This window comes from Chrysemys picta, chromosome 8 (assembly GCF_011386835.1).
Source record: "Chrysemys picta bellii isolate R12L10 chromosome 8, ASM1138683v2, whole genome shotgun sequence".
Taxonomy (NCBI): Eukaryota; Metazoa; Chordata; order Testudines; family Emydidae; genus Chrysemys; species Chrysemys picta.
Genome location: NC_088798.1, coordinates 77,979,856 through 78,007,224, shown reverse-complemented (window position 1 = coordinate 78,007,224; position 27,369 = coordinate 77,979,856). Strand labels below are relative to the sequence as shown.

General features: G+C 43.3%; 1 protein-coding gene across 2 annotated transcripts in view; it reads left to right on the top strand.

Moving 5' to 3' along the window:
• FGF18 (fibroblast growth factor 18) overlaps positions 1 to 27,369 on the top strand; it is a 107,557-nt gene that overhangs the window by 77,733 nt on the left and 2,455 nt on the right. For both annotated transcript variants that reach the window (XM_008179587.4, XM_065554844.1), the window contains one exon: positions 843 to 949. In XM_008179587.4, the coding sequence (XP_008177809.2) occupies positions 843 to 949 (107 nt within the window). The remainder of the gene's footprint in view (positions 1 to 842; positions 950 to 27,369) is intronic.

The window sequence follows — 27,369 nt, the reverse complement described above, 5'->3', positions numbered from 1 at the left end:
CTGACAAAAAACCTGTGACATGGCAAGTGGCATATTAACTCAGGACTGCACAGAGACAAAAACCATCCTCCACCATGGAGGCAGGGCCAGGGAAACTCTGCACTCCAACATGGTGACCAGGTTAGATTGTGTAAGGCATTAAATGCCCACCCTGTCACGGGCAGGGTTCTAGGCTTTGCCCCACAGGATTTTCACAATGGTAGTTGGTGGGCTCCTGAGTATGCCAGGGGATGCATACAGGACTTTTAAAGAGCCAGCGTCCTCATCAAAAAAGGCACCAAAGTAATGGGTACAAATTTGCTCCCTATTGTTGGTTTCAGTGAAATTGCCACACCCTGAAGGGGCCATGAAAACCAATTGCCCGTTTGTCTGTCTCGGTTAGGGCTGGCACACCACACGTTGGCCTGTGGTAAAGAATTTAGTTTTCACTTTGCTGTTAATGGCACCATTCCTGAGAACATAATTCACATGACGTTTTACGGGGGGACTCCCCTCCCTACACAATAATAATAATAATATAACTTTGTTAATCTGGGCAGTAAAAGTGTGTGTGTGTAAATTCTCAATTACACTGATGTAAATCTGGGGTAATCAGATGAAGTCGGTAGCATTATTTTAGATTTATACCAGTGTAACCAAGAGCAGAATTCAGCCTGTGGTAAGGTGTGTGGGTTGGTTGGTTGTGTGTGTGTGTGTGTGTTTTTTTTTTCCCCCCTATATGGACTGTGTCTTCATTTAGTGATCCAGGTGGACATAGGAGAACTTCTTGACTTACCTCATTCATGCTATGACTTGGTCTGACTGTGCTGGTAAATGCCTTTCTTTCTTCTTCCTTTTACAAGCCCAGCTTCTAGTGGAAACAGACACATTTGGCAGTCAAGTCCGGATCAAAGGGAAAGAGACAGACTTTTACCTTTGCATGAACAGGAAAGGCAAGCTAGTGGGGAAGGTAAGTGTTTCCTATTAATTCATTTGTAACATGAGCATTACCTTTAGCAGTGACTGCGAAGCCGTAATGATGTGTTCCGAACTTTGCCTGTCAACCCCAAATGAAAAGCAGGACTTGAGGAATGTGGAATTTTTAAAGCAGTCCATCCCTTTACCAACCCTTCCCCCACAATAAAATAAAGCAGCCAACCACCGGGATTTTATTACTGATGCCTTGGGTATGCATAGGTTTCCATTTTACAGTTGCATAGATTGACAAAAGATGTATGCATCTCAAAAACAATTGAGCACTCGCATTACATGATATAAATCTCTTTTACCTTGGTGGTAAAAAAAAAAAAATGTTAGGAACATGTTAGGGAGGTTAGCAGTGTAGTGCCTGTTTTAATAACAAGAGTCAGAATATACTGTAGCAAAACTAATATTGGAATCTGAACATCTTATTAGGGCTGGGCCCCATGGTTCTAGCATTACAGGAATATTTTATTACTTTGGATCCCAGCACAATAGAAGCATGTAACAAATTACACATATTTGCCTGTGTAGCTTAACGTCTTTGCTGAAGTCATATTTTTTTTAATGCATTAACTTGTTTTTGTAACTTACATGGATTCTTTGTATTGCTGGTGAATCCAAAGTTAAATAATTGGGCAGGAGGCTGTCAAAGTTAAATACCATCAAACGCACATAAAAAGCACTCACCCTGTGTACCACATGAATTAAAACACTGGCTATCCCTGTGGCAGTGAAAAAGGGAAGCTGAGTTTTTTGCTTTGAGTCAACAAAGACACTGAAAGCCATATTCCCAAATAGAAACCAGGTGTCATAGCCACTCTGGTGAGATGTTATGTACTACGGTGGTCCCAGGAGTGACACTTGGGGGGAGGGGGGAGTCTTTTCATAGTGTGCTCTCCTGTATCTTTACTCATGCAAGTAAAGGCTACTTTAAAGACTGATGTCTACACTACCTCGGTAAATTGACCTAAGCTATGCAACTCCAGCTACGTGAATAACGTAGCCGGAGTTGACCTAGCTTAGGTTGACTTATGCGGGGTCCTCACTATGCTGGGTTGATGGGAGACATTTTCCTATTGACTTACCTTACTCTTCTCGTTTGGGGTAGAGTACCGGGGTCGACTGGAGAGCGATCTGACAGGTCTTCACTAGACCCGCTAAATCAACTCTGATGTATCGATCCCCAGAGTGTCAATCCGGGGGGTAGTGTAGACATAATTTTCAAAAGCACCCATTAATTCTGGGTGCCCAACCTAAGATGTTGACAACCTGATTCTCTGAAGTGCTGCGCACTGGGATTCCATTTTAAATCAATGGGATTTGTAAATCAGACCTAGATGCTGGATTCACCATTGCCCTTCACCTTGAGAGGAAGGATCATTCAGTGGTTAAGGCCCTGGCCTGGGATTTAGCAGAACCACATTTGATTCTCTGTTCTGGCACAGATGTGTTGTGTGACTTTGGAGAAGTAACACGAGGCCATAATTTTTAAGGTATTTAATCGCCTAAAGATAGGTGCTTAGTGGGATCTTCAAAAGCTCCTAAGGGCCAATGGGAGTTAGGTACCTACATGCTTCTGAAAATCCTACTTGGCACCTATCTGTATCTTTAGGTGCCTAAATACCTTTAAAAATCTGGCCCTTAGCCTCTCTGTGTCTCAGTTCCCCATCTGCATGGTGAGGATAACAACATTGTCCTGCTCACGGGGAGTCTTGTGGGGATAAATACGTTAATGGCTGTGAGGTGTTGAGATACCACAGCCGTGAGGGCTGTGTAAGAATCTAAGGTAGATACATGTAAAGTGACTGTGAAACTCCACCATTCTGCTTCAGTGGTGTTTACACTGGTGCAAATGACCATACATAGTGCAGGCAGCAACCAATGAGCCGTAGGGATCTTAAGTGGGATACCCAGAAACAGGCTTGTCAGATGCCACTTTTGAAAATTTAGGCCTAAGTCTTTTTCAGAACCAGTCCCTCAGTTTGGCTCATTGGGTGTGAGTCAGGACAATTATTTAGCTTGTTCTCTTCATGTAATGTGATGTTTCAGTTTCTCTCAATGTGCTTTTCATGATGTTAAGCTGGCAAACAGCTCATTTTAAAATAAATCTTTTCTTGTAAATATCATATCTGAGCCTTCCTGCCTCACGCCGGTAAAGACCCAGATTGCTGACAAGTTCATAAAACATGCCGCCTTGAGCAGGAGGGGGCATTGAACATTCAGTTTGGAAGGAAAATGTTCCAGACGCGTTGCCCATATTAACAGCTTCTCAAGAGCACAAACGAAAATAACAGCATGTCTTCTTGATACCAAAGAGTGTGGTTTTAATTAGTATCATAGTTTCAGCTCTTTTTGTGGCAAGAGTTTGAGGGAGTGCTTTTTAGACTGAATGCTCTAAACAGCTAGTAAGCCCCAAGGAAAACGTTAGATAAAAATTCATGCCTGGGCTAATGCACATCTCGAAGTACATTCTGAGAGGAAATACGAAGCACACGATGATCATTTTGCAGTTGCCCCAGCATGTCCATCTGGCAATAGTGGAAATTTGAGGCAAAACTGGTTCTTTTTCTCTACTCGTTTCCTATTGCCTTACACTGCATAATCCATAACAATACCAACAGATGCCATCTGGCTTTGTTCTCCTCCTCAGTCAGCATTTTTGGATTCTCCCCAGTTGAAAACCTGCTTTGAATTTAGTTCTTTTTTGTTTCCCATAATCACCTACAAAGGGTATTACAAATCGGAGCAGGTTGTTGTTATTCGCAGCTGGAACATCTGACGAAAGTGACCATTTCAGAAACTGGGCTCGTTCCCTACCTTGGAGCTAGTTATGTTGCAGGCAAACAGATTAATCCTCAGGGTTCAAAAGAGCAGCCTTCATTTTTCTTTTTCATCGACTCATTTACATCTGTGCCAGCTCTTCTGAGTCAAGGCTTCCAATGGTGCTTTCTCAGCAGCTCAAAATCTGGTGTTTGCAGTATTGGTCTCCCTTCCTTGTTTCAGAGGTGTAGCTGTGTTAGTCTGTATCAGCAAAAACAGCGAGGAGTCCTTGTGGCACCTTAGAGACTAACACGTTTATTTGGGCATAAGTTTTCATGGGTTAAACCCACTTTTAGCCCATGAAAGCTTATGCCAAAATAAATTTGTTAGTCTCTAAGGTGCCACAAGGACTCCTCGCTGTTTTTCCTTTCTTGTTAGTTATTCTTTGTGACTTCACAGCTAACGTTGGCCAAAGGTCTGAAAAGTGTCACAGGCAGGATTCTAACTCTGTTGTCACTGCAGGCCGCTTCTGAGTTTTCCAAGATGCTGACCCACTACCTCCTAAGTCCAATGTATGAAAACTGGAGACTAGGCAAGTGCTGGAAAGGGAATGATTGTTTTTCTGTTACAAGTGACCTGCGCAGCAGAAAAGCAAATTGAATTGTGCATGCTTTCTAGTTGCTGCTTGATGTTGTGTAAAGAAGGCCTAATCGGGTTTTTATTTGGTTGGTTGGTTTCAAATATTTGTTTTCTGCTTTAGTTATTTGTTTATTTTACCTTAGAAACAGCATGTCTTAATTTTCCTGTTTTTACTAGAGGTGTCTGTGGCCTGCTGACGAGCTAAGTGGGATTATGGCATCACAAGGAGAGAGCAATTTAGGTGGAAGGGAATTGTTAGTTTTGTTTAAAACTTTGTTTTCTGTTTGTTTTTTGTTAATGCCCATTTATCTCAGGCTTCTGACCCACACTTGGGAGAAGAGCGCTCTATGTGAAAGATTTAACACTCCGGCCCATACAAATGAAAGCTGAGAAAGTTTCAATTCCAGTTCTCTCATCAGCTAATTTTAGTAATCTCTCCTAGTTTTGGGATTTTCATATTAAATAAATCTAGTTTCCTATGTGTTCCAGACAGGATGATAACCAATGGATAATATCCATTATTTGTTCTGACTGGTTTTCTCTCTCACCAGTGTGCACACTGGTGTATGTGTATGCACATGCACCCCTTCTTTTTCAGACTGACTGTTAGTTGTAATGACACAGTAGCATCAGAGACACTCTGATTTACATCAGTTGACAATCTGGCCCAATTATTTTAGATGCTGCTTAATTCCATGCCTTGTGGCTAACCGGATGCTTAAGGGTTCAATGTTTTTGCTATAATTGAATTTTCTGTGTGAGAGAGGTGAGGCCTAGTAGTCTGTGTGCAGGATCTCCTGAATTCTAACTCTGACTCTGACAGTGCGTGTATCCACACTGGAGCAGAAGATGTAATTTCCAGCTTGGGGAGATATACCCATGCTAGCTTTGATTGAGCTAAAAATACCTGTGTAGTCCTGGCAGTGTGAGTGGCGGGATGAACTGGCAGCCCCAAATACTTGCCTATGTTTTCAGACAGGGCCATCCTGGGGGCAGGTACCCACTCTCACCGCCTGTGGGCTCGATCAGAGCTAGCACAGGTATGTCAATCTGAGCTGGAAATTACACCTCCAATGACTCCCACTGGGGCCTCAGACAAGTCGTTTTTCTTTCTGCTTCAGTTGCTCTAGCTCAGAAATGGAGACACTAATACGTATAACATAGGAGCTTTATGAGACAATGTTGGTAAGGGACTTTGAAGTTAAGTGCTAAGTAATATTCTGTGTGCAATAAGGACTACAAAATCTTTACAGCAGGGCATGGCAGACAGTCATGCAAGCCAATCGCTGTTGGTTTGTACACCGCTAAGCATGTTGGAGGTGTTGTGTTGGTGCTGAGAACTTGAATTTTCATTTCAAAATGAGCATTGTAGACAAGGCTCGTCACGCCAGGCTCCACCAGCTTGCTACCCAGTGTTTCTTCTGCTGCAGAATTAGGTGCTATATAGAATTTGGGGACACTGATGTTTCCCCTTTGCTCCCCCATAAGGAAGTCCATGCAGCGGTCCATGGTTATGCAGCATACACGTGATTGGTTAGCCATATGAAGGTCACCCTGGGAACAGAATTCATGAGTTGGGCAGTGCATCTCCTGGAACTCACAGACAGCATGGGTTCATGTTCTAGAATCTCCCATGAACAACAGCCTGGGTCCATTCTATCTGCACCACTGTAAGGCATCTAGTTTCTGCTCCGTTCCAACAGGTACCTGTCCCCAACTGGTGCCCTAGCTGCCCTCCCCCATCCCCTCCTAATCTGAGGTGTCTTCTGGAAGATGGTGGTCTGACTTCCTCCTCCCACTTCCTCTCTGGGACAGAGACCCCATCATGTGTTGTTCAGGGGTGATGGGTAGCCCTTCCACTCATTTTACAGCTTCCGGGAAGCTGTCAAATGAAACCACAGTGTTCCCCCATCCCAAATCTGTAAGAATCTCTGGGGTGGGAGCTCTCCCATCAGACACTTACTCAAGCTCCAGTGGCAGCTAACTCTACAAAACACCCATTGACAAAAGCTACTAAGGGCCTCAGAATTTGGCCGAGTGGGAATTCTGCCTGAGTAAGGAATAAGTAGATATCTCAGGATTTGGCTCCCTTTCAGCAAGTGGGGATTGGGATTGTATGACATTGTGGGCTAAAAAGAAAATGTAAGGTCATGCCCTAACAAAATCTCAGACCAATTACATTAACTCAGCTATTTACTAAGAATACAACATATAATAAGGTGCAACATATCCGTATTGTACAGTTCGCTGTTGTGCGCCAAACTAGCACTCTAACTTTTACCATAGCGCTCTGAGTTTTCTTTTAAAAACCACAAGGACTTGAAATTCAAACTCCCCAGGAAATCACCTTAATATTTTCAATATTTCTTGAGATAAGTTTGGAATTTTAAGGGTTTTCTTTTATTTCCCCTTTCTGTATCTTTTATGGACAATTTCCACCTCCTACCCCCTGTTCCTATTAAAGGGTATAAAATGCAGCCACTTGAATGGTCTGAACTTAAACTCACTCTACAATAAAAACAGATGAAGCAAAGTTTTACACTACATTCAGGCCTATACTAGGAAGGCTTTGCCAGTATCGCTCTACTGGTATATTATACTGCCAAAGTGTTCTTAACGTGGATGCAGCTTATAGTGGCAAAACTCACAGTTTTGCTAGAATAGCTTATTTCAGCCCCCTGAGCAAAATAAGCAATACTAGCAAAAATCTAGTTTGCTGATCTAACTCTGTCTGCATTAGGGGTTTTGCCTGCACAGTTGGTCAGAGATCACACCCCATCATAGCCCTGACCGACACAGCTATGCCAGCAAAAGAAGTTTGTAATGTAGACCTGGCCTAAGAAACTTACCATTTTCTTATGGCTTTCCAAACCAATTTAATGTTACCAGCATGTTGCTAATACCATATGGTAAGGATCTCTGTATTTTTGCAAACTGTTGCTTGATGCCAAAGACTGTTTTGGCAGAGCTTTATCACGGACTCCTGCCAGCAGTGGTCTTTAGGGGAAAGTAATAATTTGGGGTTGTTTACATTACAGCAAATGTAATGGGGGTTCCTTGAAGTGTGTGTGTGTGTGTGTGTGTGTGTGTGTGTTAAAACGGGAAGGTTGGGGAAAAAATAAATCCAACGGCATCAAAGAGTGAAGGTGTTGGTTATTGTCCAGGTATGCAGTCCTGGTTTACAGGAAACGGGGTGTCTTCTTTTGCAAGAACTCTCCATACAGGGTGGGAAAACCCCTGCAGGACAAAAGGAATTTTTTAAGGGCCAGGACTATCTGGTGGGAAATACGGGATGGAGTTCTTAAAAGCACTCAGCACTGGCCTACCTGCACCAGAGGGAGTCTTACTACTGACTTCTTTGGGAGCCTTGGGAAAACCCACCCATAAAGCACAGATTAAATAAAAACACTATGTCACGGTAACATTAAGGGTCTGATTTAAATAGAGATGAAGAAAGATTCCAAGATAAGGTTGGAACTGTGTCCTTAACTCACCTGAATGTGCCTATGCAGCACGCATGGTGCATGATTCCCCTCTGCATGTCTGCACTTCAGATCTCTTCTCTGCAAAGGGATTCTCTGTTGCCAGTCAGTGTGAGTTCTGAGCATGGACCAAATGCAGAGGGTGCCACAGAGAGCTGCGGGGCCGATAAAAGGTGTGCATGTGGCAGTGGAGAATTCTGCCCGTAGACCTAGAGCTGTATCGAACTCTGCCCATATGCTTTGCAGGGGTTTGTTGGGCAAACATTTTCCTCCCAGTTCAATGTGCATCAGATTTGCCCCCCTGAGTTTGGGATTAAAACTGACCCCAAACTTCAAAACGATGTGATAATCAAAACTATCAGATTTCACTTGGCTTTGGGTCAGAACTGCGAATTTCACAAGGTTTTGACATTAAACAGTCAGTTTTACCAGGTTCACTCAGTCCTGGACCCAGGCTCATTCAAAAGCCCCATAAACCCTAGCAATTCCTGGGCTTAGCACTGAGCTTGCTACAAAACCAGAACCAAGGAGTGTTTGATGGAATCTGAACTTTAATCTCATACATTTTTTTCAAAGCTCTCTTTTGTCATGAACTGTCCTGACTGGCACTTCCTTCAGAGGCCAGGCTTGGCAGGGTTTTAAATTACCTGGCTTTTGTGAGTTTCAGTCAGGGCCCTTTTTGAACTGTAGTGTGATTCTTCATATTCAATGAGATTTGTTCTTTAAGTGAGCTGCTCCTGGCCCCTCTCCCTCCTCCTTTCCTTTCTACACTGTCTTTACACTTCTCTTCCTTTCCCATTTTAATTATCTGTGTAGACACCCAAATGCCCTTGAACTCTGAGGAACTTTGGATGTAGAACTCAACTGCAGTATTGCTAACTCAGACTGTTCAAAGATCATGAATCTGGCTTCCCAAAACCATGAGATTGGCTTAAAAATGTTGAGATTTGAACAAAAAATATTTGGGTTTTTTCTTCTTACTCAGGTCACATTTTCAGACTTTCCTCTGCAGCCATGAGGGCAAGAAATGTACTCTTTTTTTTTTTTTGGTCAAAATAAAAGTGAAATTCTCAAGCAATCACTTGATTCCAGAAGCTTATGATAAGCTCATGAGAATTGGCAACACTATGAACTTCATAGTTTCCCCCAGTCTGAGCTGAATGCTTGGGTAGTTAATAAGTGCTCTGCCTTCTCTCCAATCAGCCTGATTTCTGAATGCTTCTAAACATTACACACCTCCCACCCCACCCAAGTTCTACTGGAGCATTTTGTGCATCCAGAACAATCAGAATTAAATTGGAATGTTTCTTTCATTGATCACATGCTAGCTCAAGGTACTGTACATCCCAAAAGTGAGGTGACATAGTACATTGCAGTGACTCCTCCAAAATGGTAGGAGTTTATACAAATAAACTGGATCTTTAGGGTATTAACATTTGCAAGTAGCAGTGGTTCTTGTCATGGATCTATATTTTCAACCATCTTTTTGTCAGAACAGCTCTGATGTTGGCCATACAGTTGGATGAAGAGAAGGAGGTTGTTTGAGGCACAAGGAGGTGGAGTATTTCTGAGTATAAGGGGCAGTGTGGAAAGAGGCATGAAGATGAGAAGTGAAGATACAAACAGAGCATATAAGAGGGATGCTTGTAAGGAAATGAGAGCAGAGATCTCGACAGAGGCAAGGCTGTGCTGGGTCACAGAGGGGAAATCTTTGAGCACTCTGATGCAGAAGGTGAGATGAAGTAGGTGGAGGGATTCCAGGAGAGGAGTCACATTGTCAGACTGTCGGGAGGAGAAGAGCAAGGGAAAGACAAGGAGAGACCAAGATGTGGACAAGGGTTTTAATGGCCAGGATGTGGGAGAAAGGTTGGATTTTTTTGCAAGGATGTAGAGGAAGAAGCAGCAGGACATGGGAGGAGCCTGGGTGTGGAAAGAGAGGAGATAGGGAGAGCAATGGCGGTGATATTGGTAGAAGTGGGTGAGGCAGAGCATGGGAGGAAAGAAGAGGAAGTTTGAATCTGAGATGACCATGGGATTTCTAGGGGGAGGTATCATAGAGGCACTCGGGTACACACGATAATGGTACAAGTCAGAAGAGAGTGAGAAATCTTGCTATTCTATGTAATAAATGGACATATTGGCATAAGCAGCTAAAAGTTGCTTTAATTCCATTGGTGCCCAGACTCTGCCCTGGGATGAATATCTGTGACTCTTTTAAACCAATTGGTGCCAAGGCTCTGATGGCCCAGTTTAGCTGACAATCTATAATAATCATGCCATGGGTTGTGAAAAGAATAGCATGCTGGATTTACATATGTAGTCTCACTCGCGTTCACCGATCTATGGAGCATTTAGTTTGTAATATTCAGAGGATATGTATTGTGCACACATTTTTAGTGTTCATTCTGTCTGGTTTTGGTCACAGATTTCATACATGGAAGTTATTAAGCATATGTAAACACCCCCTTAGTTGATGCAATTGGATTCAAATTTGGCTACTTTGCCAGGTAGAACGTTTTCAATGTTAGACACTGTCAGCCTGACATGTATAACAATAATGTAAATATTTAAGATCTGAGCTAAGCTGCTTTACATTACGTTCAGTTTATATTGCCTTCAAAGCACTGCAGGTTAATACAGATACTCTTGGGCAGACTGGGGGCAGGAATTTTTTTACTTCAGCCAAACTATGGGCAAAATTTTCCTCCTGGGTTCCATATTTTGGGTTGCTTATCTGCAGTCTGGAACTCAGCATTGGGTTTTATGAATGCGGCTTTCTTTGATTTCAGTGGGAACCCTTCATGTGGAACTGAATTTGCAATATAACAGCACACAGGGCAATGTACAGGGCAGCTCAATGGTCTAAAGATAGTCTGAATCACATTTTAAGTGCATATCAAAGTCTCTGCCTATCCTAGGTGTTTCAATAGTTACTACAGTGATAGGCTCTAAGTACTAGAGTACTGGTACCCAAATGCTTTTTTTTTTTTTTTTTTTTTTATTGAGTTTTCACTCTAAGCTAGAGCTAAATATCCCTATTGACAGCCATTTACTCTGTTATTTTTTTTAAAAAAATATTGGCATTGGAATGAGAAGTGACATACATCAGATTATATAAATTAAATTAATGGAGATATCCCATCTCCTAGAACTGGAAGGGACCTTGAAAGGTCATCAAGTCCAGCCCTCTGCCTTCACTAGCAGGACCAAGTACTGATTTTTGCCCCAGATCCCTAAGTGGCCCCCTCAAGGATTGAGCTCACAACCCTGGGTTTAGCAGGCCAATGCTCAAACCACTGAGCTATCCCTCCCCCCAAGGAAACATTTTCATACACTGTGGTTACAGAGTCCACTTCCCAAAGCAAGAGCAGTACAACTGGCCACCAAGCAGAGTGAACTATGCAAGTTACTTAGGGCCCAGTCCAGATCCTTTGGAAGTCATTAGAAAGACTCAGGTTAACTTTGCTGGGAGTTGGATCTAGCGCATAGTACGAGTTTTAGGGGATCTTTAATAATGTAGAAAAAGTAGTAAACAGGAAATAAAAACGAATAGGAATAATAAAAGGTAGGAAGAAGGGGAAGAAAGAGAGAGGGAGCTCCTGCAAAGCTGTAGCACAGGTCTGAGTTGGGGAGCACAGCCCAGAGGGAGGTGGGGAACTGTTTGTAAAGCTTAGCTTGGAAGCTCAAAGCAGTTGTTCTTTCCTTCTTTCTCTCTCTCTTGTTGCTATGTTGTTTTAGTTTCTTTAGCTCTATCTGTGCATCATACTCTTCCTGTTTGAGAGACGCTGGAAGGCATCTTTTCATGCTTTGCTTGTGAGAGAGGTCCAGATATCAGCTGCTTGGGAACACCAGCTCACTGGGGCCTGATCTTGCTCCCATTGAAGTCCATGATAAAATTCCCATTGATTTTGACAGGAGAACGATCAAGGGAAGGCTGCTGGTAGGGATATAATGGGCCAAATCCTCAGATGGTATAAATCAGCATATACTCTGATTCCAGTTCACACCAGCTGAGGAACTGACCCATTGATTCTTCAGTTCTAGTCCATTGCTAGTCTTCAGTCAGTTGAGTAGTAAGGGATAAATATTTTGATCTCAGTTTTCTGTTTTATTCTGATGTCTGTTGTGCTGATTTCTAAGGAATTTCCTTCGCAAGCTCAATATTGTCCTCGGATAGAGTTTTTAAGTGTTCATTTCCTATCTCAGGTTGAAATTTGCTTGCAGGCTAAATCTCACAGTATCATTCCTTTACCTCTGCCTCTTTTATTGATCTGCAATCGGAAGCTGGCTGAAAACCCTTTTAAGAGAAAATATTTGATCTCAAAACATTTGAGTTAATTTAATATCTTCATATGCTCAAGGAGCAACTTTCACTGTAAATTCCTAATGGTCTTGCCCTCATATTTTTCTTAGGCAGCAGCTGAGTATGTTGTACCCTTACCAGGGCTGTGATTCTGAAAAGCTTCTTCTGAATGCCTCTTCCTTCTGTTGGTGAAGGTGCATGGTTCCTGTTTAATGCAGACCATCTCTGCATCCAGGAGAGCATTGGGGTAGGGTTGGGAGGATATTTTAGCCGCTAAGGAAGACTATTTTGCCCATGTTGAAAAAGGATATTCCTGTTCTTTCAGATCAAATATTGAGATTAAATTATTTACTACAAATTCAATCAATCCCTTTCAGGATGGAGACATTCACCCCTGAGCAATGGGCAGTGCAAGACACAGTTTAAGTGGAATGGAAGTGTTGCATAAGTCTTGCATTGGGTCCCTGCACAGGCGTGAATTTCACCCACCCAGGCACATGGGTTTCCTGACCAGATAATCACCACATTCTCCCAAGCACAATTTTTGTTTCTTCTTTGTATTTAAGCATCTTCCGGGTTTTCTGATCCTCCCCCCCCCCATCCCCCAGAATGCAAATGAAACTATTTGGTGACACTGGGTAAATACTGTGACGCATTAACTTGTAGGAAACAGGCAGAGCAAAGCACTTCTCTATCACCTTCCAGAGGAGGCAGCTAATGAGACACGGGTTGTGGTGAACCTCACTGTTGTCCATGGACTGCTTCTGCTTGGCTCTCTGGAGTGTTCTTGGAAAGTGAAGTGAGGGTCTCTTACGAGAGAGTAATTTAGAAGGGAGAAATTTAATTTACCATCTAACCACTGCAAAAAATAACTCGGTTGGTGAGGCAATTGCAAGGCTACTTTTAAGCACAGAAGATATTGCTAAAAAATAGGATTTGTCCTAGGCAATTTCCTATGTTGTATTTTGTTATGTAAAGAAAGGTGGTAGGTTTTTGTAAAAGGTGATAAAGCACTTGCATTTGCTATACACCTCCATGTCAACAGAAAGAACTTTGTCATTTACAGACTGGATCAGCTGTTGACATTATTTTTTAAGAAAGGTACCCAATTTGGTTGCGGGATTATTTCCTTTCTTCATCCTTATGAGCTGAAACACACAGATCTGCGACTGCCCTGCAGATAATCAGTAACTGCCTGTGCTGAGGCTAAACCCTACCCTGATATAAACTCAGGTGCCAATCATGTCACTAGGATGTTAAGCTGTAATTTGTCCCTTTCTGCATAGGATTGTGTTACTGTAAATGGAATCTTATAATGTATAAAGCCAATTTCTATGTTTATTCAGTATGAAGCCTAGGATTTGCCAGACCAGACCACTGGTCCGCTGAAGCCAATGTTCTGCCTCTGGTCATAATCAATACCTGATGCTTCAAAAAAAGTGCCGTACCCCCCACCCCATCAATATATTTAGCCAAATAGGTCATGTTCTATGTGGCTGGGTGGAAATTACTTCCCTACCCTTGAAGGTAATCATTTTACGTCCTGAAGCATGAGACTCAATTAGATCTATTATGTTAGCATACATAGATACAGATGTTAAGGGTCATGAAATTATCCTGACCTTTTGCAACCCAGCTAGGGTGTTTGATTTGATGGACTCCTGAAGGAGTGATTTCCACAGTTGACTACACTCTGTATAAAATCAGAAGTATTTGACTTCATTTACTCCTTCTGAATTTTGAATTAATTAATTACGTAAAGTTTCTATTTATGGCACAGGGCAAAAGAAGGAAGTGACTAGTTTTATTATTATTGATTATAGGAACCCTTAGCACTCAATTAGAATGCCTCCCCTTCATACTTCTGAATTCAGCAATCAAGTTCACCTGCAAGACTCCTTTCCAAGTGAAGCAATCCTAGATTTGCTCTTTCACATACATACATCCTATCATACTGCTAATAATAACCTGCCATGATGTTAGAAAGGATGACCTTGTGATAGAGGTGATGGACTGGGAGTAGGTCCTGACTTTGCCCCAGACTGCTGTGTGTGACCCTAGGCAAATCACTTAACTGTTATGTGCCTCAGTTTCTCCATCAATAAAATGGGTTTAATGATACTTACCTAGCTCACAAGGGTGCTAGGTGGCTTAATTTGTAAATATTAGTGAAAAATTTGAGATCTTCGGATCCATTGAGATCCTTAGGTAAAAGGTGCTAGAGTTTAAAAAAAAAAAAGTAACCATCTTTTCCTTCTCCGGACCTCTTCATTTTATTCTGTACTTTCCTTAAGATGTGGTGATCAAGACTGGACACAGTACTTCAGTGCTCCCGGTATGGGTGTGTATATCCCCCAATGCATATGCACAAATCAGGAGTGTACATGCACACATACAGGTGTGCTTGTGTGCACTATGAGGGTGTGTGTGTGTGTGTGCGCGCATGACTATTTAAAAAGTGGGCCCCAAATCAATATGTGCTTTTGTTCAAAATAACATCTTCGCACCATATTTTATATCAGGGGTCGGCAACCTTTCAGAAGTAGTGTGCCGAGTCTTCATTTATTCACTCTGGTTTAAGTTTTCGCGTGCCAGTAATACATTTTAACATTTTTAAAAGGTCTCTTTCTAGAAGTCTATAATATAAGTAAACTATTGTTGTATGTAAAGTAAATAAGGTTTTTAAAATGTTTAAGAAGCTTCATTTAAAATTAAATTAAAATGCAGAGCCCCCCAGACCGGTGGCCAGGACCTGGGCAGTGTGAGTGCCACTGAAAATCAGCTCGCGTGCCACCTTCGGCACGCATGCCATAGGTTGCCTACCCCTGCTTTATATTATTTTCCATTGCCTTTGTAAGGCAGTTAGACATTCTATATATATATCATTAACTACTGCAGTGCACTGGCGGTCATCTTTATTGAACTGTCTGCCATGACTCCCAAGTATTTTCCTCCGAGGACTCTGCAAGTTCAGAGGCCAGTAAATTGGAGAAAGTGTTTGTGAAATCGAGTAACTCTTGGCATACAGTTACAGATGTATATGGTCTGATTTACAGTGCTGTGCAGCAGCTGAAATTGCATTGCATCAAGAAGGATCTTTGTGGTTATGGTTTCAGGATTCCTTGGCATAAATTCAGAATGCAGAACACTGGAGATGTTCATGAGAGGTCTACCCCATTACTTCACATAAAGGGCAAGAACATGGCTTGGGTCTCGTCTGCCTGCAGCCTTGCGCTTGGATTTCTCAAGCTGCTGGAGGGCAAGCCCTTCAAGAGCAGCCTCTGAGAATCTGGTGGTAGGATCAGCCATAGCGACCTACTTGGGAGCAGTGGCAGATTAACGCCCAGGTCCATGGGGCCCAGGTCCACAGGGTCCATGGCCAGGGATCCCAGCCAATTTGCCTCTCCCCCCAGAAGGAGTGCCAGAACCTGGGTAGACGTGTGGGTGGGGGGGAGGGCACTGGAACTGGGGCCCTTCCCCCTGCTCCTCCTCTTCCCCTGAAGCAGGAGCCGAGCAGTGGTAAGAGCTGCCCAGGGAGCCAGGTTCACTGTGAGGAGTCCCGGACCCTCCACGTGCCCTGGGTGAGGGCCAGGGTGAACACGAGCAGCTGCCAGTCCATGTCCCCACCCCCCAGGGCATGCTGCTGCCAGTGGGACCCGAGGTGGGGGCTCCAGTCCAGCCTCCTGCCCCCTCCCTGGGGCCTGACCAATGCTCTGCAAAGAGGGGAAGCCCTGCCCCGGCTAGGTCACAGGCAGCAAGGAACTGGGGCAGGGAGGGCTCCTCCCGTGCAGCTCCCACTGCTACTGGCCCGGCCTCAGCAGCTGCCACACTCCGCCCAGGCTCACTCAGTGCCTGTGCCCAGCTCCTCTTGCCAGGTCCCTCTTGCTCCCAGTGACAGGTTGCCACTTCTGCCACCTGGGCTTTGTGCCCAAGGCAGCAACCACATGCAGCACCACTCCTCCTGTTGCCTCTGGCCTGAAACTTGCTGTTTGGGGGGTGGGCGGACAATATCCCCTCACCCCCCAAACTACACCCATGCTGCCGCCACTTCGCACCTGCCTGAGGCTACTACACCTATCTTAAAAAGTGTGGAAGCATGGCCCTCCTGAGCCTTCAGTGCTGGCACCTCTGGGCCCCCAGGGTGTGGAGGACCCAAATGTTCTTTGTGCCCAAGGCCCCAATAAATCTTAATCTGCCTCTGCCTGGGAGCTGCTCCACTATCATGCAGTTCTCACCCATCCTGCTTGTCACACTGCTGGGACTTTCCAAGCTGTGAATGAGTTATGGGGTGAGCCCTTTAAGAGATATCCACTTCCTTTCCTGCCACAGGCAAGAGATGCCATGGCTTCAACTTGGCTTGGGCCTACCCTTCCCCTACCGAGATTTTCTGTTCTGGGTGGGGTGAGCCCTTTGACATCCCTCCAGCTTTTGGTTCCTTCACTAAATTTCTCCTAGTGTGCCGAGGAGTAGGACCCTTGCAGAAAACCATGGGTCACTGTGCAGATTCTGTACAGAGAGCCCTACGTTTTCAAAAGTGATAAGTGATTTTCGGTGCCTCAGGTTTTGGTTCTTAACTTCCGACACCTGGGGCCTGGCTGTCAGAAAGTGCTGAGCCCCTTTTTAAGGCTTCTCAAATTGAGCACCCAAGAATGGAGGCACTGTTTAATTCATTGTCAATTATTACAATAGCAACCAAAATCACTAGTCACTTTGAAAATGTAGACCATGTGTGTGATCTAATTATGTTTGGAAGGATTGGATTTTTATCTGTAAATGTCAGTAAACATGGATTTCACTGTGTACACACAAACCTCCGAGAAATATTTCTGTTGATAATTGAAATTTACAGATAAGCAAAGTAAGAAGGATGCTGCTTGAGAACGCATTAGATTTCGATTTAACGATTTTAACTTTGTATATGTTGATATGTGATGTGGACAATTTTTGTTCCAACAATTCTAAAGCTTTAACTTTTTGAATCTCGAAGTCTACTGTCATTAAATAATTATTGGCTGATCCCATATAATTTCCCACAACTGAACATTTAAACAGATAAAAATAGACAAAATAATTAAAACTAAACATCAATATTATCCATCAAAATTACACAAAAATACAAATCAAATTCTGCCCAGCCAATGTATAATATATAGTATGCTATGAAACCATGTATAATAATGAGAAATCAAAAATACACAATTCCAAAGGAAGCCTTTTGAGTAACAGCTAGACGCAATCATTAATTTACTGACCCTTGCAATCCCTTCTATCCCTATGAGGCTATGATACTGTACCTGTCACATGGGGATGGCATTAGAACAAGAAGCTCAGTGGCAGAGCTGGTCAGGACATGGGGAATTTTCTGCAGAAGATGTCATCATTTCTTTAAAAAAACAAAAATACAAAAACTGAAACGCTTTTGGGTTTCAGCCAAAAAGCAAAGAACTGTTAGTTTTCATTTTTTTGACATGTCCATCTTTTCCACAGAAGGCAAGCACTTTCCCTGAACTTTTTTATTTAGTCAAACACCCAATTTTCCATCAAAAAAACAATTTTCACCCAGCTCTGCTCAGGGGTTCTGGGTTCAATGTTTGTGAATCAAAGTTTTCCTCATTTTCAGATGGGTTTGCACCCTCCCAAATATCACTTTGTGATTCAGCTGTGAACAAGCCGCAAGAAGATGATAATCAAAATGGGCACATCATAGTATTTTGTCTTGAAACTGTAAATTGTCCCAGTCTCTCTTGAAGGCTGTGAGTCTCACTGAACCTTTCAACAAACATGCACTCCTAGGTTGTAAAGAAACCTGCAGCTGGGCAAGTTTCATGGGGCCTGTTGTTTGTTATTAGTTGTGAAGCACCGGCAATGTGCTCAGTTGAACAAGACACAAAATGGAGACCATCCTGAAGAGCTTCCAATCCAAGATGGGTGGGATGTCTAACAAAAGCTTTGCACAGCATTACGTGTGAGGCTTACTGAACGAGATAATCTTTTTCAAACAGAGAAACCTTCGAACGATGGGGGCTTCTATCACTGCATCTTGTTATTATCTGAACTGTTCATGCAGGGGTTCTCTTGCTGCAGAAGCCAAGAGAGGTGCAGGATTTGGGGTCCCACAAAGCCTGTCTGCACAGTTGCATTTCTGAAGCATAAATAAGAATCTGCCTAGCCCTCCCTTTCCCACACAAAGCTGCTCAGGTGGCTTAGTGCCCCAGTTTAATGCGCGGGGAGAGGGGTGCTGTTGCACCTGATAATGCTTTCTCTCAGTCCAGTGGCACAGAGGCTCCTGAGAATTTCTTATGAGCAGGAAGCTGTTAGTGGAAGTAATGCCTAGCTCGGAGAAGCACTTCTGCTACAACAACAAAGAGCCCTTTGATCCTTTCCATTTGGAGAACTTAAAACAAGAAAACAAAACTCCAGTAAGACCAAGTTGGGCTGTAAAAGGAGAGGGGGAGAGAAGGAGCACCAAAGAACTCGGGAGTGTAATTGTAGAAGTAGCAAATGTTTTGGCACTTTGATCTGCTTCGTGTCAGTTCAAGATGTTTCATGTTTAATACCGGAGAGCCATTCACCAAATGCTCTGCACAAACAATACAAGGCCGCCTATTGGTAATTCCAGGGCATTTGGAGAGAGACTGGCTCAAACTCAGCCCTTTTAACTCCACTGAGTTTAGTTACATCAGGGGTGACTTTGGCCTGCTGTGCATAAAAGGATCCATTTACAGAGACACCTCATTGTGAAGTGGTAGCACAGGGCAGATGTTACCTTGCTGAGTCCACTGGATAAAGAAGCTGCAGCCATATGTGTTCATTATCTCATGACCTGGTAGCAATTTTAAAATGTGGGACAGATCTTCAGCTGGTGTGAACTGGAGATGCTCCATTGAAATCAGTGGAGCTATGCCAATTTACCCCAGCTGCGGTTCTGGCTCCTTTAATCCAGCAGGGTTTGTTTTCTCCTCACTGCAGTGCTGTCTCTCGCCTTTATACAAGCATGAGGGATATATGAGAATTTTCTCTGGGAGCTGGAATATAGATCAAGCTTTTTACACAGTAGTTTAATGGAAACTTATCAAAGAATAGCTAACAGTTACCACATCTTTGTGCCTGGATTAGGGATGCGTAAAAAAATAAATCACTGAATTAATATCCCAGGAGAGAACTGATGTCCCAGGAAAGGGTTTTATCTAGTACCTGGTTGTTCTCCTCACTACTGGACTGGGACACTGTCCCTCTTGTAGCCCCAACTGCAAGGATCCAGGTTGCGATCGCTCTTCTCAATGTAGATCACAGAGTGAGTTGGAAGCTGAACCTTCTGACTGGTGCAGGCTCTTGCAGATGGATGCATGCGTGCCAGATGCAAGCAAGAGGAGGCTGCTGCAAATAGTCTCTGCTTTGAGAGGGAAAGGGAGAAGGAAAGCAGAGCAACAGCAGCTAAAACATTTATGCATTAAAGTTTCATTTGCCCACAGGCTCCCCTACAAGAAAATGCCTTTCATGTGGGCATATAGCAATGGACTGCATAGAAAATCACATCCTTGGTGTTAGATGGTGGAGTGTTTGCTTCCAAATCAGCAATGGACTGTAAGGTTGGGTGTCTCTTCACTGAGTCCTGCCCCTGTTGTTTCTGGGAGTTATGTCACAGCTTTAACTAGCATTGGTTGGGAAGATGCTTTTTTTTCACTCATAAAAATTCTACCTGTCAAAGGCAGAATATCTATTTGTGATATATGTGATGTATCAGGCATCTCTCTAGTACCTGATGTATCTATGGATATGGTAGGGTAGCTACTGGAATTGGGAAGATGTTTTGTTTGCATAGATTTTTTTCCCAGCCATCTTTAATGAACATTTTCTCCCCATACGCATTTCCTTTGATAGCTTTTGACTGTCTTGTGTAATTAGCTGTGATTTATAGTGATGATGTGTAGTGCCTAGGTGTGGTGTGGTGACACTGTGGCCGGGTGTTCGTATCGTATGTCAGGCGGGGAAAAAAACCTCCATAGCATGCCTAAAAAAATGTGCTTGAAAAGATTTGTTCCAAGGAACTGAGATTGCCCGCCTTCATTCTGGAATGACATTCCCGTTGGCGGTTTGTAATAAGAGTTCATTTCTTGGCTTATTTTTACATAAACCTTCAGGCATTTATATTCATTCATGATCGCAAGACTTCTGTCTTATTAATGGGTCCATGTCAGCAATACAAATGTTTGATAGGAGTATGTTTTGAGGAACTATGAGCAAAGGGATGGTCTGGTGGTTTGGGCACCAGCCTGGGATTTAGGAGGTCTGGGTTTAATTCCCTGCTCCACCACAGATTTCTTGTGTGAACTTGAGCAAGCCACTTAAGGCTAAATTCACAAAGGGATGTAGGCACCTACCTGCCACTTTAGGCACCTGGATTCCAGAATCAGGTCCCCCTGGGATTCTTAAACCCCCCACTCATGTGCCCCTGAACCCTGTAGGTGCTTAAACTCTCTTGGCACCTAAATTTTTGCAGTAAAAGTGCTCTAGGTGCCTGTATTTGTGCCTCTGAGCATGCGCATTGCAGCTCTGAATCAGGTGTGTGGATGCCTAAGCCCCAGAGTGATGCACAAACCACAGAAGATGGGCATTCCTCGGCCTAACTCACCTGCACGACTCAGTCCAGTAGGAACTTACACACAGTGGCTGAGGAGGGGGAGAGGAGGAAGTCCCTTATAACATTTAGCCCAGTGGCTAGGACTCACCTAGGATATGGGAGATCCCTGGTTCCAGTCCCCACTCAGGCAGAGAAGGGATTTAAATTGGGATTTGTCACCTTTCCAGGGAGTGCTCTGACCACTGGGCTGTGGGATATTCTCATGGGGGCTCTCTCCTGTTGAAACTCTTCCACTGCGGACAAATAACGAAAGAATAATTGGCCAGAGAGACACCAAGCATGAGAAGGACCCTGTAGCCTGGTGGTTACAGCACTCACTTGGAAGGTGAAAGACCCTGGGATCCAGTCCTCTGTGTCAATGACTTTTTAAAATTATTTATCCACAGTGGAACAGCTTCAAGAGGCGAGCCCCACACCAGTGTGTCCCATATCCCCGGGGTTAGGGCACTTGCCTGAGAGGTGGCAGATTCCTATTCAAATCCTCTCTCCCACTCAGGTGAAAGGGGGACTTGACCTGGTGGTCTCCCACCTCCCAGGTGAGTGCTCCAGCCACTAGGCTCAAAGTTCCAAAGCTGCTGCTTGCAGCAGCATTATAGGCACCTAATGCCAAGAGTGTTTGCAACTTAGGGTACGTCTATACTTACTTCCTGGTCCGGATGTAAGCGATCGATCTTCTGGGATCGATTTATCGCGTCTTGTCTAGACGCGATAAATCGATCCCGGATCGATCCCGGATCGATTGCCGTCGACGCTGGTACTCCAGCTCAGCGAGAGGAGTATGCGGCATCGACGGGGGAGCCTGCCTGCAGCGTCTGGACCCGCGGTAAGTTCGGACTAAGGTACTTCGAATTCAGCTACGTTATTAACGTAGCTGAATTTGCGTACCTTAGTCCGAAGTGGGGGGTTAGTGTGGACCAGGCCTTAGACTCCCAAGCAGAGGGATGGGGTGGGGCTTAGCATATGCCCCTTAGCTTGCCTTCTCCCATTGGATGCCTTAGGTGAGGAGCCTCCTAGTTGTTTTTTGTGAATCCCATTCCAAGTTTCTCTCTCTCTCCTCATTCATTGTATAAGGAACCCAGGCACCTAACTCAGAGGTTGTGGATCCCAGAGGTTTTGTAGATGGCTAAAAATTAGATGGGGTGACACTCAGTTCCCTATCTGTGCAGTGGGGATAACAGCACTGCCCTACCTTACAGGGGTTTTATGAGGAGAAATGCATTAGTGATTGTGAGGTGCTCAGTTGTTCTAGTGCTAGGGACTGTCCATACATTAAAGAACACATTGTTTGGTGATGTTTTTGAAGACCCACCCACCAATTGTAACTCTTCGTAACCCTGAAACAAACACGCACAAGTAAGGACCCACTCACCCCCAATGTGTTACATCATTTATGGACAGCCTCATATACGTACATATGATAGATAATTTTTTTCCTGAGAGTTGGCGTCTACAGAGCTATGCTGTTTGACACCAGCTGAGGAACTGGCATGATAAGTAAAGAGGATATGATAGAGGTCTATAAAATCATGACTGGTGTGGAGAAAGTAAATAAGGAAGTGTTATTTACTCCTTCTCATAACACAAGAACTAGGGGTTACCAAATGAAATTAATAGGCAGCAGGTTTAAAACAAACAAAAGTAGTATTTTTTCATACAACACAGTGTCAACTTGTGGAACTCCTTGCCAGATGATGTTGTGAAGGCGAAGACTATAATAGGGTTCAAAAAAGAAGTAGATAAGTTCATGGAGGATAGGTCCATCAATGGCTATCAGACAGAAGCTTCTATTTGCCAGAAGCTGGGAATGGGCGACAGGGGATGCCTCACTTGATGATTACCTGTTCTGTTCATTCCCTCTGGGGCACCTGGCATTGGCCACTGTTGGAAGACAGGATACTGGGCTAGATGGACCTTTGTCCTGACCCAGTATGGCCATTCTTATGTTCTTAAGTATAAAGTAGTTTGTCAGTATAACTGAGTTACATTGAATGTGTGGGGAGAGGGTGGCAGATCTCCATGAGCTTTTCAGTTACTATCTAAAGAATACAGGAGATAACACTCCAACCCAAGTTATTTTTCTGGCTAAGGAGCATGTCCCAAGGAAGTAATAAAAGTTGAATGGGGCTAACTTGGGAAAGTGAAATAGCCATAGAACTTGTGTGGGGGAATCGGCCCCAGTAGCCCAACTGTGCGACTGTTTGACGACTATTGTACTTAGCACATTTCACTTCAGAGGCTCTCCAGTCCTTTATGAGCAATCCACGTACAGCAGTAATGCAGCCATCTCTGGGGAGGGTGGTGGTGGCCAGCCAGCACACAAGCATTCTGCACAGTATTAGGCAAAGGACAAAGTAGAATCCTAAGCCTACGTAAAAGGGTGTTGTTTAATGTATAAATGTTATAGATGAAGCTGCCTTTCCTTTTACTGGAAATTAAAGTTTGGGCCTGAACCAAGATCCTGGATCTGAGCCCTTCCAATTCCAGATCTGAACTCAAACTTCACAAGTAGAACGTCTCTCTCTGGTCTCTACCTGCACTGTGTCCTAGAAAGGTGCCAACCCAGCATGAAATTCACTCCTGTGCTGAGGGTGTGCATCAGGCTTGTGCTACTACATAAGTCCTATTTTGTGGGCTGAAGTAAAATTGAAGTGGTGTGCAGCTTTGTGCCAGTCCCATGCACTGGTGTGAATCTCCCCCTCCCACACTGCATAGCAATGTAATCATGCAAGGGACACACTGCAGTGTCCAGCTCTCATGTTTTCAGGGATTCTATACATTTAAAGAATCTTTCTCCGAATACATTGCACTACTACTTTGTATTTAGAGTGCATTTTGCCAGCTAAGTATCTATGAAATTAATACATACTGTAACTTGGCAGGATCTCTCCATTGAAGTCTACTTGAGTAGTGTGCAACCCAATATCAGCAGCATATGTTTGGACTAAGAATTCTTTGGAAAAAACAGTCAGTTAGAATACAGGTTTTTTTTTTTTGTTCTTTACCCTCAAACAGCTAGTTCTTGCATTTTGACATTTAAACCTGGTTGGGGCCATTTCTCTTTTCTTTCTCCTCCTCTTGAATCTTCTTAAGGGGAGTTCTGTCTCAGGAGGTGGGGGGCGGGGGGGGGGGGGTAGGAAGGTGAGAGTGTGTGTGGAAGGCGGGAGTTTCAGGACAAATAAGACACCGAGGAGTACTGAATGCATTTTTAGGTTGGGGATTTACTGCTATTTTCTTCTAGAGGTTTAAAATGGAAGCTGCTTGTGATTTAGGAGCATGAATCTGAGGACTGTGCCGCAATTCAGGAAGGCACTTAACCATGTGCTTTATTTTAAGCCTGCACTTAATTTTCATTGACTTCAATGAGACTTAGTCAAAGCTAGGGAAGTTCTGAAGTGCCCTTCCTGAACTGGTGTCTGTACCAAATAGCATTTCTTAGAAGCTTGTCTAGGTATTGTCATAGGAGACTCAGTCAGTCTGGACTGCACTCCAGAAAATCACCATGCTGAGGGTCAAATGCAATGCTGACATCATAACTCTTAGGCCCAAGTTCTCTGCTGAGTGCTTTGGTGTGGTAACTTGGATGGGCATTGAGGTTCTCACTGGAAGAAGGGAAATGGAACCACCTTCCAGACTGAGGATCCTCTCAGCAGATAACTCAGCGTAGGCTCTTTGGCACTAGCACCCTTGCCCCCCCCCCACCTTCCCAAAAGACTGGAAGTTCTGTGAACCGGTGGAACTTTTAGCTTTTTTGCTGCACTAATATCCCCCAACCAACACAGTGCACTGGGTGTCAAATCTCTCTTTTCTGACTCCCCAGTTCCTACCCTCTTCTTCTGTGTAAGGGAACTGCATCAATATTGCTGTGTGTTGGACCATCTGCATCCCTGGAGGCAGGCGGTTGGTTGGATGGATTGTCCCTTAGACTACAGAATCTGATTGGAATGAGAGGAGAATAGAGAGAAACCAAAACAATTTTTTGTGCATCAGACACCTTAGACTCCTTCAGGACTCCAGTCATGTATTTTACTGCTTTAATTTCAATATTTCAGCTGACTTCCCAGGAGGATGGTGGGATTTTGTTCAGTTGAAGTGCATTGGAATTGAATTAGCCAGTTCCCTCCCTGTTGTGTCTCCAGTGAAGGCAATGCAGTTACACTAAGTCAGCTTGGCCCCATATTGATGACATGCTCTGGCTTGACAAGAGACATGCTCATATATTCATACAATGAGGGCCTGATACCAATGAGAGTTTTGTCACTGATTTAAATGGGAACAGAACTGGGCCTTAAATGAGTGGCAACTGTTGAAATTAAGGTGACATTTATAAATTACTTTATTAATAATCCCTAAAGGATGAATAGAAATTGCTTTTTCACTAATAGATTATCTCAGGGACAGATTACATGATGTAGAGACCCTTCTATATAAGTGATTTATGTTCTATATTCCCAGTCTATCGGGGTTTATAACAGATGCTATAAAATCATCTGTCTGTCTCTACAACATGCCCTAGCACATATAAGAATGATTTACTTGGAGAAAAGCAATTTCTGTTCGTTATCCATGAATTATCTTAAAGTACGTGTACATGCCACCTTAATTTCACGTTGTTATATGATTTAGTGCCTTCTTTTCCAGGCTAAATTTATTTTTATGGACCTTATTTGCTTCAAATTAGCCCTGAACCTGGCCTGAAGTAGTATCCTCTCTCCCTACTCTTCATTGCTCTTCTGTAGACTCTGCTGGCATATTTCGAGACATAAACACAGAAAATACCTTTAATAATAATTTTAAAAACCCCAACATTTCCTTTTTTTCATTCCAGTCTCATCCCTGAGTATGTCTAAATGTTTCACAAGAAAATGACATTGCAGTGCAAGCAGAAAGCCCCAAAATAGATATATTAAAAGTGGTCAAATTTTCATAGCAACAAGGTCATGGGTCAAATCCAGGACCTTTCTGCAAATGTAGGGGAAATGAGCTTTCCAATTCCCTGCTATACCTAATAGCTCAGAAGGAATTTGGTTGGTTCATCAGCACCTAATTTTGTGTGAACTTGAGACTCAGCCACATTAGTGTTTAAATTGTATTAATTGTTGAAAGGTATGTGCCGGGCCCAGTTTTGAGTGAACCGGGGGCTGTTTCTGGCTTCACATTGAAACCTGGTGGAATTCTGCAGTGTCATCTGTTTTCTCGCTGTGGTTTTGATTGAACTCTGAACTCAAAGGATGAGCCCCGGTGAACTGAAACCACTGGGTTTTGCACAGCCCTGCCATTCCTCAAAGCATTTGTAAGCTCAAAATTATAGATGATAAAATATGACCTTTATGCTTTCCCAAATATGTAGGATGCTAGTCAGTAGCAGAGCTGGCTTCAACCCCTGTCAATGTGCATGGACTCCTGATTATGTATATTTGGTGGGCAATGTATATTTCTGGGCCTCTTCTCAAACTTTTCCCTCGTATGATTCTGTGTTGCTATTGTAGAATTGTTTATGATCTCCCCTTACCTTCTTAAGGAGACTGGTACTATACAGTTTGTGTAGCAAACAAAAGGCTTTGACAAGATTATATGTTAATGGTTTCAAGTTTAAAATGACATAAATGCATCCATGAATAGAAGATCTAAGGGGGAATGGATAGTTCTGGAGATTAGTGATGAATTATGGAGCCTTTCCCTTTTGGTTGCCTCTCTGAATCCAGCCTGGGTTGCAGTGACTCTGAGTTACAGCTGATTTTGGTAGCTCATACAAAATAATTTCGAGATCACAGGTCTAATGAATTCTAAACCAGCTCAGATTGGCTGTGCCTTTCTCTTGACTCAGATTCTGAGATTAACAGCATCTGACAAATTGTACCAAGCTCTGCAACCATTTTCTAGACAAGCGTTTAGAAGGGAGCAGACTGAAGAGTACCAGTTTTACTCTGTGCTCATGTCTCTGGAGGTGAATGGCTGGTGCTATTCCCATCTGTTCCACCTGGCCCATTTTCAGACATACATAGCGATTATTCTGCCAGAGCTCTGTGATCAATCCTTTGCCTCCTGTGATCTGCTGCAGCTTCTGTGCAGTGACATGTTAATTTTATTTTTCTCAGGCATTTGGAGAATTAATTTGCTAAGGACTGAAAGGGCTTTGACTGTTTTGTTTGTTCACAGGCAATTGTAGTAATAATTCTACGTATAAGTTATTCAGTGTCATATAAGCAACTTCTTATATGGTGCTTACCAACCTTTGGAAAGCACTTTGAGGGCTACAGATGAAAAACCCTATATTATTTATTAATTAGTTGTAGCAATCTAATCCAGCTCCCATTGAAGTCAGTGGGAATTTTTCCTTTCGCTTAAGCGAGTTGTGGATTAGGCCCTATATAATGTTCCATATTTTGTTTATGGTTTTGCCCCTTTTTGACATGAGCAGCTAGTTGACGTCTGGGGGCTTGTGGGTGTTCGAATTGGGAGTAGAAAGTGGTGGTAGTCAGGCATTTCTCTGATGCTGTTTTGTATATATACAAAGAATGTATGAAGTCCTGTGTCTTGGAACACAGAAGGAATAAAATAGCAAGAAACAGCTTCTTTTTCTC